The 14,396-nt window shown below is 37.9% G+C and overlaps 1 protein-coding gene across 2 annotated transcripts in view; it reads left to right on the forward strand.

Moving 5' to 3' along the window:
* Positions 1-3,120: 3,120 nt before the first annotated feature.
* The window catches only part of APOOL (apolipoprotein O like), an 86,173-nt gene continuing 74,897 nt past the window's right edge, over positions 3,121-14,396 (forward strand). The window contains exons 1-2 of one of the 2 annotated variants that reach the window (XM_055267315.1): positions 3,193-3,225; positions 8,953-8,985. Coding sequence is in view for 1 of the 2 variants with exons in the window: in XM_055267314.2 (XP_055123289.1) it covers positions 3,211-3,225 (15 nt within the window). In the remaining variant the exon portion in view is untranslated. Of the gene's footprint in view, positions 3,226-8,952; positions 8,986-14,396 lie in introns of both variants that reach the window. The other variant, XM_055267314.2, reaches the window with a different exon arrangement.

The raw sequence follows: 14,396 nt of genomic DNA on the forward strand, positions 1-14,396 counted from the left end.
CCGTTTATTGATAGTTTCTTTTGCTGTGCAGAAACTCTTTAGTTTAATTAGATCCCATTTGTCAGTTTTTGCTTTTGTTGCAATGATTTTGGTGTCTTTGTCATGAAATCTTTGCTAGTTCATATGTCCAGAATGGCATTGCCCAGGTTGTCTTCCAGGGTTTTTATAGTTTTGGGTTTTATATTTAAGTCTTTAATCCATCTCGAGTTAATTTTTTATTGTGGTATAAGGAAGGGGTCCAGTTTCAGTCTTCTGCCTATGGCTCACCAGTTTTCCCAGCACCATTTATTGAATAGGGAGTCCATTATTGGGTATATACCCAAAGGAATATAAGTCATTCTACTATAAAGACACATGCATGAGTCTGTTCATTACAGCACTATTCTCACTAGCAAAGACATTGACTCAACCTAAATGCCCATCAACAGTAGACTGGATAAAGAAAATGTGATACATATATACCATGGAATGCTATGCAGCCAAAAAAATCATAAAAAAGAATAAGATCATATTAAGATCATATCCTTGGCAGCACCATGGGTAGAGCTGGAGGCCATTATCCTCAGTGAACTAGTGCAGGAACAGAAAACCAAATACTGCGGGTTCTGACTTATAAGTGGGAACTAAATGATGAGTATGCATAGACATAAAGATGGAAACAATAGACACTGGGGCCTACTTGACGGTGGAAGGTGGAAGAAATATGAGGATTGAAAAACTACCTATCAAGTGCCATGCTTATTACTTGGGTGAGGAAATAATCTGTATGTCAAACCCACCTGACATGCAATTTTCCTGTATAACAAACCTGCACATGTACCCAAACCCAAAATAAAAGTTAAAGTTGGAAAAGAAGCAACAACTACAACTACAACAACAAAGCATGGGTGTTATTGAAATACCTGAAATTTTTGGGAAATAGGATAGTTATAAATTTATTCTAAGCTTATTCACAATTTTAAGACTTTTCCTATTTGCCTGTTGATTATTGTGAAATAAACCTGACTGATATTAAAATCAACAAAAAGTGTGCATCAATCAGTTATGAACAAAGGTAGCTTGACAAATCTAGGTATACCATTTATTTAATATGCAGAAATGTTAAATTTGGATGAAATTATTGACAAATACACAGAGGTTAAGGCTCAAAAACAGAAACTGTAATATTATTATTCATTCCTGTGGTAGACCACTATGTAGATATAAGTATTTTTCCTTTGAAAAATACATTAATGCAATTAAAACACCTTGATCCATTTTTTCCTTTTTGGTTCTGTACTATTTATTTTGCATTTTATTTTTATATTGGCATATATATGTATGTATATGTTTATATTAAGTTCAATAAAAGAAAATAGTCACTCAAGTTTCTTCTGCAGCCAGTATTATTAGTTTCATTTCATCATTATTTCTTAAAATAATTTTGTCATTTACAGGACAGTTCTGTTAAAAAGGATCTGTTTTGGGTATGAAATGTGATAGGTATCAACTAATGCCTAGTATATAGTTTGCACTTAATAAATATTTGTTGACTGAATGAATGAATACATGAATTAATATTGGGACTGTTGATGGGCATATTATGAGCATCTTCTTTCCTCAGAATCCTTCATGGAGGCCTACGGAAGACCTTGCTCCTGTTGTGAATATTGCAATATACCCTTAGTATATTCTCCTGATAGCACCAAAATCATCCTTTAAAAGTGTAAATTAGATCACATCACACCTTTGCTCAAAATCCTCCAATGATTTCCCATCTTATTCAGCATAAAATCCAAATTTATTTTGGCGGCACGAAAACCCCTACACTGTGTTACTTCGCTACCTCTGAAATTATTGCTCCAGCCTCACTGGCCTTTTTCTTTGCTTTTCCTTCCGTATGCAACCCTCTTCTCTAAAATCATCCAGGACTTTTATCAAATGAGCTTATCAGAGAGTCTTTCTCTCGTTGATATAAACCAGTAAACTCCCACCTCATTCCCATACTGTTTTATTTTCCTTCATAGCATTTGTCTCTTTTTAAAACTGTATTACTTATTTTTATTTATTTATTTATTTATTTTATTTATTTATTTTTTTTTTTGAGACAGAGTCTCGCTCTGTCGCCCGGGCTGGAGTGCAGTGGCGCAATCTCGGCTCACTGCAAGCTCCGCCTCCCGGGTTCACGCCATTCTCCTGCCTCAGCCTCCGAGTAGCTGGGACTACAGGCGCCCGCCACCGCGCCCGGCTAATTTTTTTTTTGTATTTTTTAGTAGAGACGGGGTTTCGCCGTGGTCTCGATCTCCTGACCTCGTGATCCGCCCGCCTCGGCCTCCCAAAGTGCTGGGATTACAAGCGTGAGCCACCGCGCCCGGCCTATTTATTTTTTTTGAGACGGAGTCTCGCTTTTTTTTGAGACGGAGTCTCGCTCTGTCGCCCAGGCTGGAGTGCAGTGGCGCAATCTCGGCTCACTGCAAGCTCCGCCTCCCGGGTTCACGCCATTCTCCTGCCTCAGCCTCCCGAGTAGCTGGGGCTACAGGCGCACTCCACTACGCCCGGGTAATTTTTTTTTGTACTTTTAATAGAGACGGGGTTTCACCGTGTTAGCCAGGATGGTCTCGATCTCCTGACCTCGTGATCCGCCCGTCTCGGCCTCCCAAAGTGCTGGGATTACAGGCGTGAGCCACAGCGCCGGCCTCATTTGTCTTTTTTACTCCTGGAATCATAAGCTCTGTGAGGAAGCCACTATGTTTTGTCTATGCCCCGAACAACTGCCTGGCATGGAGTAAGCTCTCCGTGACTTAGTTTTAGAATGAATGAACTTACCCATGTTTCGCAGAGGTAATAAGTTGTTTTTCTGACTATATAATTAATTATTAAAGCAGCTACACTTGGGTATTAAGTCGTTATCTAGACATATCACATGTGCCTGAAACAAAATAATTAAAAGTTCTGCACCCAGGAAAATAACTCCCAACTGGAGTATGGACAATGTTCTATAAGGCTTTATCTGGGACCGGGAGGCTCAACCACAGGGGTGAACGGTTTCTCCGGAAGACAGCTGACCAAAACCGCAGCAGTTGCCAAGGCAGCTGGAGGAGGGCGGAGAAAAGGCGGTAACTGGCAGGCAAGGGGCGTAACGGGGTGGGGCTGTCGTAAGGGAAGCCTAGCCGAACTGATTTGTCCCTCTCCGCTCTCCGTCTGAAAACCTTGGCCGAAAGGGTCGTAGACATGGCGGCCATCAGGGTAAGCGAAAACGAACTTGCTTAATTTCTGTGGGTGCCGATGGCATCCCGATAACTGTAAAAGGGATCCTACTAACTTCTGAAGGAGCCCTGGAGCAAGGGGCGGGGTGGAGGTGGGTTTTGAGATAATTGCAATCTTTATCGTTTGAAGCCTCAAGACACCTGGCCTTTCCCCATTTGGGTTTTATCAGCCTGGGACACTGCTCCCTCAATCTCCTGTGGTTGTCGATTTACACAGTGGCACAGTACAAAACTGGGAAACGGCTGGGTGAAAATGGCTGGCTAGGCGATGAGCCGCAGTAGACGTTTTGGTCTTGATCTGCAATAAAGAGAAAAAAATATATATATAAACTTGGCATTTGTCTCGGCGCACAGGGCAAGGCCTCATGACCTTATGGAAGGACTTTGTTGAAACATTTGGGGTGAAACTGACCAGGATAGAGAAGTCCCATAGTCTCTCAGCAGTGCGCTGGTTTACACATACTGTTGTTGCTCTCTGTGCTCGAATAACTTGTTTCTTTCGAGTTTTACGCTTGGCAAAGGTGCCTTTACTTGGGAATCCGTGTACAGTGAGTGACTCAGCTGGCTGCTTGCTGCAGTTCCCTAAGTAGTGTTTAATAATGGTAGTCTACAGATATTTACGTAGCGAGTTTTAATTGTAAAATATTCTGTTAGGCTTGCAGGAGATACAATATGAATAATTCAGTTCCGCTGAAGTTTAAGTCGGCAGCGTCTACAGTTCTGGTTCTCATACTTCATCTGAGTTCTTTCAACAACCTCCTACCTGAACTTGCTACCTCAAGCCTGGCTCTCATGTAATCCGTTTTCCTCTGTGTTGCCAGAGTACATCTACCAAAACGCAAATTTGATTTTTGCCTCCTCCCGCCCGCCGCGCCCATTTAAAAAGCTTTATGGGCATGTCATCATCTCCCCTCTGGGGTCAGGTCATATTCTTACGTCTAGAACACCTGATTTTACCTAGACTTTCCAGCCTCATCTCTTGTCACTCAGGAACCCTCCTCCTGTCGATACTGAGCTACTTGCTTGACCCCTCCATGCTTTTTTACGTGCTCTTTCTCTGGGCCTAAAGTGCCTTTTCCCATGCTTATTTAGTTGTATTTATAGTTTATTCATTCATTCAACAGGTATTTGTGTACAGCCTCCCCATATGCAAAACACAAAAATGCCTTGTCTAATAGTGTTCTTGATCTCCCCAGTCTATTTTATTTTATTTTTTATTTTTGAGATGGAGTCTTTCTCTGTCTCCCAGGCTTGAGTGCAGTGGCGTGATCTCAGCCCACTGCAACCTCCACCTCCTGGGTTCAAGCGATTCTCCTGCCTCAGCCTCCTGAGTAGCTGGAACTACAGGCGCCTGCCACCATGCCCGGCTAATTTATTTTTATTTTTATTTTTTAGTAGAGACGGGGTTTCACCATGTTGGTCACGCTGGTCTCGAACTCCTGACCTCGTGATCTACCCGCCTGGGCCTCCAAAAGTATTGGGTTTACAGGCGTGAGCCACCGCACCCGGTCCTCGCCAGTCTATTTTAAATAACTCTTGTTTGTGCTCCCAGAGGACTCTGGGCACACTCTTAACCAAGCATTTATTCCACTGCACATATAGACTACTTACTTGCTGTTCTAACTACCTAAACTATAAGCTCCTTAAAGACAGTAATTATATTAACCTTTGTATCCGTAGTACCTAGCACAGGTCTGATGTATATTAGGTAGTCAACACGTTCTACATGAATAAAGTGCCAGGCAGTGATGACAAAAGAGATTAAGTGGTGGAGATATAACACATATAACACAAATGACTGTGATTCAGAGTAAGGGGAGTTTCTTACCTCAAGAGAAGTACAAAGTGCTCTGAGGCTCAAAAGGAGAGAGAGCTCACACTTGGTTTGAAGAGAGTAAAGAGAGGCTTCATGGAGAAGGTGCAGAGACAGAAGGAATGGTCAGTGGCAAAAAGCAAACCAGAATAGTGTGTTTTCATTGAAACTTAGAGAAGAGAGTTGAACAGTCCTTTGATTTCACCATTAATAAGTTGCTGCAGTTATCATTTATTAAGTGCTTACTCCAGGCCAGGCACTATGCTAAAACACATTAAATGTGTTAATTCACTAATTCTAAAGACAACTTTATGTGGTGGGTATTATTACCATTTTACACATGAAAATTAAGGTTTAGAGAAGTCAGATTATTCAAAACCATGCTAATAAGAGCTGAAGTGAGCTAAAGAGATAAATAGAGTGGTAGAGGAACAACCAAGATTGTACGAGGTTAAGAAAAGAATAAGGGATGGAGAACTGACATTCAATTATCACCTACTTTGGCCAGATGCTTTACATATATTATTTTAGTTTAATCCTCTTGATGACCCTAAGAAATGGGTAATATATCCATTTTACACATGAAGAAATGGAGGCTTAGAAAAACTGCTTGCTCCAGGTCATACAACCACTAAGTGGAAGAACTAGGTTCAAACAGTATATTTATCTCCAAAGTCTTTCCACTCCTCCTTGCTTCCTCTGGAAAGGAGTTATACATTACTCTTTAGAGAAGTTTGGTGGTGAAAGGAAGGAACGAAATCTTGGAATGAGGGTAGCAAATTCCAGAAAATGTGTCTTTTAATTAAAAAAAAAAAACTAAAAACAAAACAGGAGACAGAAGACTCGAGCTACTTTGGAGACAAGGGAAAATGTACCAGGAGGTATCTGGAGGGACAGATAATAGTATTTACAGCTATTATGTTACTGAATATTGACTATGTGCTAGGAATTTTGCTAAGCACTTTATGCGGATTCTCTCATTTATGTTTCACGTTGGCCCTATCAGTAGGAACTGTTATTAATCACTTTTTACAGGTAGGGAAACAGAAGCTTAAAAAGGTCGAGGAACTCCAAGGTCACACAGGAGTAAAGTGGTAGAGCTGGATCTGAAATCACATGGTTTGAGTCCTGAACCTGGACTCTTAACCATACTTTGTAAGAAAGTGGTAAAATCAAGAGAACAAGTGGAGGGATTAACATTGCAAAGAGGAAACACACTTTGCTTCAAAGGCCAGAGTTGGTCGAGATAGAAGGTGAAGATACAAAGTGATTTCGAAGAACGGAGGAGGTAGAGGAGGGAGCTCACATTGGAGGTCTGTATCTTCTGGGTGGAAGGTCATCTGCTGAGAGAGGAAAATGTGCCTTTAGGAGTTTAAGAATGGGATAGGCTTGGAAAAGGTGCTATAGGAAATTCAGTAGTATCAGTAGCCATTGAATAAAATATTAATAATTGCTGAGAAGTGAGGGCCTGGCTAATGTTGGCTCTAGTAGTGACTTTCTCCAGCAGTGCTCACAGCATAGGAGGGGAAGAGGAGACAGTGGGGTTGCTCAAGTGCTGAGTGTTGTCAAAGTGAGAATGATAGAAGATCTAGGGAATTTATCCAAATAGTCATCCACTGTGGATAAGGAGACAAAGAAGAAGATTGAAGTGATGGACTAGGGTACTAGAAGATTTATGGCCATAGTGAGAAAGAAGAACTAGTTCAAAAAGAGTAGGAGAGTTGAAAGAGCATTCTATTTTAATGAGGGAAATTTCAAGCATTTAGGATCTTGAAGGTGAAACAATTTCTAATAATTGCAAGGTAGGGTAACTGTTAGAAATGGCTAAGATTTGTGGAGATCGTGGTGCTTGAGAAGCAAGGACTGTGCTGATCTCTCGGGTCTTCTGGAATCGGGGAATTGCTGGGGGTCTGGCCTTCAATTAAGTGGATTGGGAGGAATGTATAATAGTAGTGTCAAATAAAAGCCAAGTTTAATTTAATGCCAGAGGTTGAGAGTGAGTTTGAGGACAATTTGGGTATTGGCAGATAATTTGTTTTTAATGAATACTTAAAATCAAAATTTGTCTATGATTTATTGAGGACTTACTGTGTGTGTATCAGGTACTGTGCTAAGCTGTTGATACACATTATTTCATTTAATTCTCACTAATAGTCTTCTAAGGTAGGTAACTTTACCTGTAAGAAATGAAGTAGATCAGTAAGGAAATCGAAACTGTAATGATAGGAGGTTGTACTCAGAGAAAAACTTGCTGAATTTATGATTTTAGCTGTTAAGAAGTTCTAGGGAATGGTAAATTCAAGATGTCCCCAGGAAATAGGTAGCTATAAGACCCTCTGGGTTTATGTATTTTTTTTTCTTTTTTTCCCCAGCTTTATTGAGGTATAACTGACAAATAAAATTGTTTGATTTTAAGGTGTGCAGTGTGATGATTTGATATACATATATTTTGTGGAATGATTACCAGAATCAAATTAGTTTATATGTATCACTTCACCATGCTGTGTATTACATCCCTTGAACTTACGTGTCATTGAAAGTTTGTGCCCTTTGGCCAACCTCCCAACCTCTCGCCTTTCCTTTACCTTTGCCTCTGGGAACCACCATTCTATTCTCTAGTTCAGTAAGTTCAACTTCTAAAAATTCCACATACAAATAAAATCATGCAGAGTTTGTCTTTCTCTGTCTGACTTACTTTACTTAGCATAATACCCTTGAGGGTTATCTATGTTGTTGCAAATGACAGGATTTCTTTCTTTTTTTTTTAATGGTTGAATGATAACCTGTGTGTGTGTGTGTGTGTGTGTGTGTATACCACAGTTTCTTCATCCGTTGATCTATTGGCAGACACTTCGATTAGACACTTAGGTTGTTTTCATGTTTTGGCTATTGTGAATAATACTGCAATGAAAATGGGAGTGCAGATATCTTTGCAATTGCTGATTTCATTTGCTTTGGTTGTACACCTGCTTTAGCTATTCAGAGTCTTTTGTGATTCCATACAAATTTTGCAATTGTTTATTTTTTCTATGTCTGTGAAAAATGCCACTAGAATTGAATCTTTGGATTGCTTTGGGTAGTATGGTTATTTTAACAACATTAATTCTTCCAATTCATGAACATAGGACATCTTGCCATTCATTTGTATCTTCAATTTTGTCCATTATGGTTTGATAGTTTTCAATATACAGCTTTTGACCTCTTGGGTTAAGTTTATTCTTAAGTGTTTTATTCTTTCTGATGCTATTTTAAATGGGATTGCGTTCTTTCTTTTTTGGGTAGATCATCTTCGATAGTATATAGAAATGTAACTGCTTTTTTGTATGTTGACTTTGTATGCTGCAGTTCCCTGAGTTTATTTATTAGTTCTAACAGCTTTTTGGTGGCGTTATTTAAGATCTTCTATGTATAATATCATGTAATCTGGGAAAAGAGACAATTTTACTTCTTCTTTTCCAATTTGTATGTCTTTCATTTCTTTCTCTTGCCTAATTGCTTTGACTAGAACTTCCAGTGCTGTGTTAAATAGAAGTGGCAAGAGACTTGTTCCTGATCTTAGACGAAAAGCTTTTAGCTTTTCACCATTGGGTATGATATTAGTTGTGGCCTTATCATATATGGCTTTTATTATGTTGAGGTACATACCTTGGATAATTAATTTGTTGAGAGTTTTTATCACAAGAGGATATTGAATTTTGCCAAATGCTTTTTCCACATTCATTGAAATGATCGTGTTGTTTTTGTCTTTCATTCTATTAATGTGGTGTATCATGTTTATTGATTTGGATATATTGAACCATCCTTGCATCTCTGGGATAAAACTTACTGATCATGGTGAATGAGCCTTTTACTTTTATTTATTTATTTACTTTTTTTTTTCAACTTCTATTTTAGGTTCAGGTGTACATGTGAAGATTTGTTACACAGGTAAACTCGTATCATGGGCATTTGTTGTGCAGGTTATTTCATCACCCAGCTATTAAGCTCTTACCCAATAGTTATCTTTTCTGCTCCTCTCCTTGCTCCCACCCATTACCCTCAGTGTCTGTGGTTTCCTTCTTTGTGTTTGTAAGTTCTCATCATTTAAGTTCTCATCGTTTAGCTCCCACTTATAAGTAAGAACGTGTGGCATTTGGTTTTCTGTTCCTGCGTTTACTTGCTAAGGATAATAGCCTACAGCTCCATCCATGTTTGTGTAAAAGACATGATCTCATTTCTTTTTATGGCTGCATAGTATTCCATGGTGTATATGTACCAATTTTTTTAATCCAATCTGTTATTGGTGAACATTTGGGTTGATTCCATATCTTTGCTATTGTGAATAGTGCTGTCAAGCTACCCTTCTAAGTGGCTGTACCATTTTGCATTCCTACTAGCAATGAATGAGACTTCCTGTTGCTCCATGTTCTCCCCAGCATTTACCATCATCAGTGTTTCAGATTTTCACCCTGCTAGTAGGTATACAGTGGTATCTCATTGTTGTTTTAATTTGTAGTTCTCCAATGACATGCTGTTAAGCATCTTTTCATATGCTTATTTGCCATCTGTGTATCTTTGATGAAGTATCTGTTCAGATATTTTGCCCATTTAAAAAAATTTTAATAGTTTTTCAGGAACAGGTGGTTTTAGGTTAAATGGATGAGTTCTTTAGTGGTGATTTCTGAGATTTTGGTGCACCTGTCACCTGAGCAGTTTACTGTCTCCAATGTGCAGTATTTTGTCCCTTACCGCCTCCCAGTGTTCCCAAGTCCCCAAAGTGCATTATCTTATTTTTATGCCTTTGCATCCTCATAGCTTAGCCCCCACTTATTAGTGAAAACATGATCGTTGGTTTTCAATACCTGAGTTACTTCACTTGGAATAATGTTCTCCAACTTCATCTGGGTTGCTGCAAATGCCATTATTTTGTTCCTTTTTATGTCTGAGTAGTATTCCATGTTGTATACATACCACATTTTCTTGATCCACTCATTGGTTGATAGGCATTTGGGTTGGTTACGTATTTTCACAATTGCAAATTGTGCTGCTGTAAACATGCATATGCAAGTGACTTTTTTATATAATGACTTTTTTTTCTTTGGGTAAATACCCAGTAGTGGGGTTGCTAGATCAAATAGTAGTTCTACTTTTAGTTCTTTAAGGAATCTCCATACTGTTTTCCATAGTGGTTGTACTAGCTTACATTCCCACCAGCATTGTAAAAGTGTTCCCTTTTCACCACATCCACACCAACATCTATTATTTTTTTATTTTTAATTCTTGCAGGCCATTCTTGCAGGAGTAAGATGGTATCGCATTGTGGTTGTAATTTCCATTTCCCTGATAATTAGTGATGTTAAGCATTTTTTCATATGTTTGCTGGACATTTGCATATTTTGAGAATTTTCTATTCATGACCTTCGCCTACTTTTTGATGCAATTATTTGTTCTTTTCTTGATTTGTTTGAGTTCCTTGTAGATACTGGATATTAGTCCTTTGTCAGATGCATAGTTTGTGAGTATTTTCTCCCACTCTGTCGGTTGTCTGTTTTCTCTGCTATTTTGTTTGCTGTGTAGAAGCTTTTTAGTTTAATTAGGTCCCATCTATTTATTTTTGTTTTTGTTGAATTTGCTTTTGGGTTCTTCGTCATGAACTACTCTTTGCCTAAGCCAATGTCTAGAATAGTTTTTCTGATGTTATCTTCTGGAATTTTTATGGTTTCAGGTCTTAGATTTAAGTCTTTGATCCATCTTGAGTTGATTTTTGTATAAGGTGAGAGATAAGGATCCAGTGTAATACTTCTACATGTGGCTTGCCAGTTATTCCAACATGATTTGTTGAACGGGGTGTGTGTGCTTTTCCCGCTCTGTTTTTATTTGCTTTGCCTAAGATCAATTGGCTGTAAGTATTTGGCTTTATTTCTTGGTTCTCTACTGTGTTCCATTGGTCTACGTGCCTACTTTTATACCAGTACCATGTTTTGGTAACTGTAGCCTAGTTTGTAGTACAGTTTGAAGTTGGGTAATATGATACCTTTAGATTTGTTCTTTTTGCTTAGTATTACTTCAGCTATGTGGGCTCTTTTTTGGTTCCATAAGAATTTAAGGATTGTTTTCTTCTAGTTCTGTGGAGAATGATGATGATATTTTGATGTGAATTGTATTGAATCTGTAGATCACTTTTGGCAGTGTGGTCATTTTCACAATATTGATTGTACCCATCCATGAGCGTGGGATATGATTCCATTTGTTTGTGTCATCTATAATTTCTTTCAGTAGTGTTTTATAGTTTTCTTGTAGAGATCTTCCACCTCCTGAGGTTTTTTTGTTTGTTTGTTTATTTTTTGTTTCTGTTTTGCAGCTGTTGTAAAAGGGATTGAGTTATCGATTTGATTCTCAGCTTGGTCATTGTTGGTGTATAGCAGTCCTACTGATTTGTGTACATTGATTTTGTAAGCTGAGACTTTACTGAATTATTTGTTAGATCTAGGAGCTTTTTGGATGAGTTCTTAGACTTTTCTAGGTATATTATCGTATCATTGGTGAACAGCAGTGGTTTGACTTCCTCTTTTCTGATTTGGGTGCCCTTTGTTTCTTTCTCTTGTCTGATTTCTTTGGCTAGGACTTCCAGTATCATGTTGAATCGAAGTGGTGACAGTGGTTATCCTTGTCTTGTTTCAGTTCTCATTGGGAATGCTTTCAGTTTTTCCCCATTTAGTATGATATTGGCTGTGGGTTTGTCATAAATGGCTTTTCTTACCTTGAGGTCTGTCCCTTCTATGCCAATTTTGCAGAAGGTTTTTATCATGAAGGGAGCCAGTTTTTCAAATGCTTTTTCTGCTTCTATTGAGGTGATCTTATGATCTTATGACTTTTAGTTTTAGTTCCGTTTATGTGATGTATCACATTTATTGACTTGTGTATGTTAAACCATCCCTGCATCCCTGGTATGAAACCCACTTGCTCATCTTTTTAATACGCTGTTTGGATTCAGTTAGCTAGTATTTTGTTGAGGATTTTTGCATCTATGTTCATCAGGGATATTGGTCTGTAGTTTTCTTTTTTTTGTTATGTCCTTTCCTGGTTTTGGTATTTGGGTAATACTGGCTTCATAGAATGATCTAGGGAGGACTCCCTCTTTCTTTATTTTTTGTAATAGTTTCAGTAGGATTGGTACCAATTCTTCTTTGAATGTCTGATACAGTTTAGCTGTGAATCCATCTGGTCCTGGAATCTGTTTTTGTTGGCAATTTTTAAATTACTGTTGCGATTTCGCTATTGGTCTGTTCAGTTTGTTTCTTCCTTATTTAATCTAGGAGGATTGTATATTTCCAGGAATGTATCCATCTATTCTAGGTTTTCTAGTTTGTGTGCACAAAGGTGTTCATAGTAGCCTTCAATGATCTTTTGCATTTCTGTGGTATCAGTTGTAATATCTCCCTTTTCATTTCTATGTGAGCTGATTTGGATATTCTCTCTTCTTTAATCTCTCTAATGGTCAATCAGTTTTCTTAATCGTTTCAAATAAACAGATCTTTGTTTTATTTATCTCTTGTATTTTTTTGTTTCAATTTTATTTGGTCCTGCTCTGATTTTGTTATTTCTTTTCTTCTAGCTTTAGGTTTAGTTTGACCTTGTTTCTCCAGTTCCTAGAGGTGTGATATTTGATTGTCAGTATTTGGGCTCTTTCACACTTCTTGATGTAGGCATTTAATGCCATGAACTTTCCTCTTAGCACTACTTTTGCTGTATCCCAGAGGTTTTGATAAGTTGTGTTACTGTTATTCAGGTCAAAGACTTTTTAAATTTCCATCTTGATTTCGTTGTTGGCCCAAAGATCATTCAGTAGTAGATTATTTAATTTATGTGTATTTGTATAGTTTTGAGGGTTCCCTTTGGAGTTGATTTCAGTTTTATTCTACAGTGGTCTGAAAAGATGCTTAATATGATTTTGATTTTCTTAAATTTATTCAGAAGTGTTTTATGGCCTATCATGTGGTCTGTCTTGGAGAATGTTCCATGTCCTGATGAAAAGAATGTATATTCTGCAGTTTTGGGGTAGTAAGTTCTATAAATATCTAAGTCCATTTGTTCTAGGATGTAGTTTAAATCCGTTTTTTCTTTGTTGACTTTCTGTCTTGGTGACCTGTCTAGTGCTGTCAGTGTAGTATTGAAGTCCCCTACTATTATTGTGTTTCTGTCTATCTCATTTCTTAGGTCTAGTAGTAATTGTTTTATGAATTTTGGAGCTCCCGTGTTAGGTACATATGTGTTTAGGACTGTGATATTTTTCTGTTGGAGTAGTCCTCTTATCACTATATAATATCCCTCTTTGTCTTTTTAAACTGTTGTTATTTTAAAGTGTGTTTTGTCTGATATAAGAGTAGCTACTCCTGCTCACTTTTGCTGTCTGTTTGCATGGACTATCTTTTTCCACCCCTTTACCTTAAGTATATGTGAGTCCTTATGTGTTAAGTGAGTCTCAGCAATTACTTGGTTGGTGGATTTTTATTCATTCTGCCATTCTTTATCTTTTAAGTGGAGCATTTAGGCTATTTACTATCAACGTTAGTATTGAGATGTGAGGTACTGTTCTATTTATCATGCTAGTTGTTGCCTGAATACCTTTTTTAAATTGTATTATTGTTTTATAGGCCTGTGAGATTTATGCTTTTAGTTGGTTGTATTTTGGTGTATTTTGAGGTTTTCTTTCAAGATTTAGAACTGCTTTTAGCAGTTCTTGTAGTGCTGGCTTGGTAGTGGCAAATTCTCAGCATTTTTTTTTTTTTTTTGTCTGAAAACGGCTTTATATCTCCTTTATTTATGAAGTTTAGGTTTGCTGGAAACAAAATTACTGGCTGACAATTATTTTATTTAAGGAGGTTAAAGATAGGACCCCAGTTCCTTCTGGCTGTAAAGTTTCTGCTAGGAAATTTGCTGTTAGTCTGATAGGTTTTTCTTTATAGTTTACCTGATGCTTTTGTCTCACAGCTCTTAAGATTCTTTCCCTCACCTTGAGTTTAGATAACCTGATGACTGTGTGTCTAGGCGATGATCTTTTTTGTGATGAATTTCTCAGAAGTCCTTTGAGCTTTTTAGTTGGATGTCTAGATCTCTAGCAAGACCAGGGAATTTTTTCTCAATTATTCCTTCAAACGAGTTTTCCAAACTTTTAGATTTCTCTTCTTCCTCAGGAACACCAATTATTCTTAGATTTGGCCATTTAACATAATCCTCAGTTTATTGGAAGCTTTGTTCATTTTTTTAGATTACTTTTTCCTTGTCTTTTTCTGATTGGGTTAATTCGAAAGCCTTGTCTTCGAGCTCTGAAATTCTTTCTTCTACTGGTTCTAGTCTAT

The sequence above is a fragment of the Symphalangus syndactylus genome, chromosome X, assembly GCF_028878055.3.
Source record: "Symphalangus syndactylus isolate Jambi chromosome X, NHGRI_mSymSyn1-v2.1_pri, whole genome shotgun sequence".
Taxonomy (NCBI): Eukaryota; Metazoa; Chordata; class Mammalia; order Primates; family Hylobatidae; genus Symphalangus; species Symphalangus syndactylus.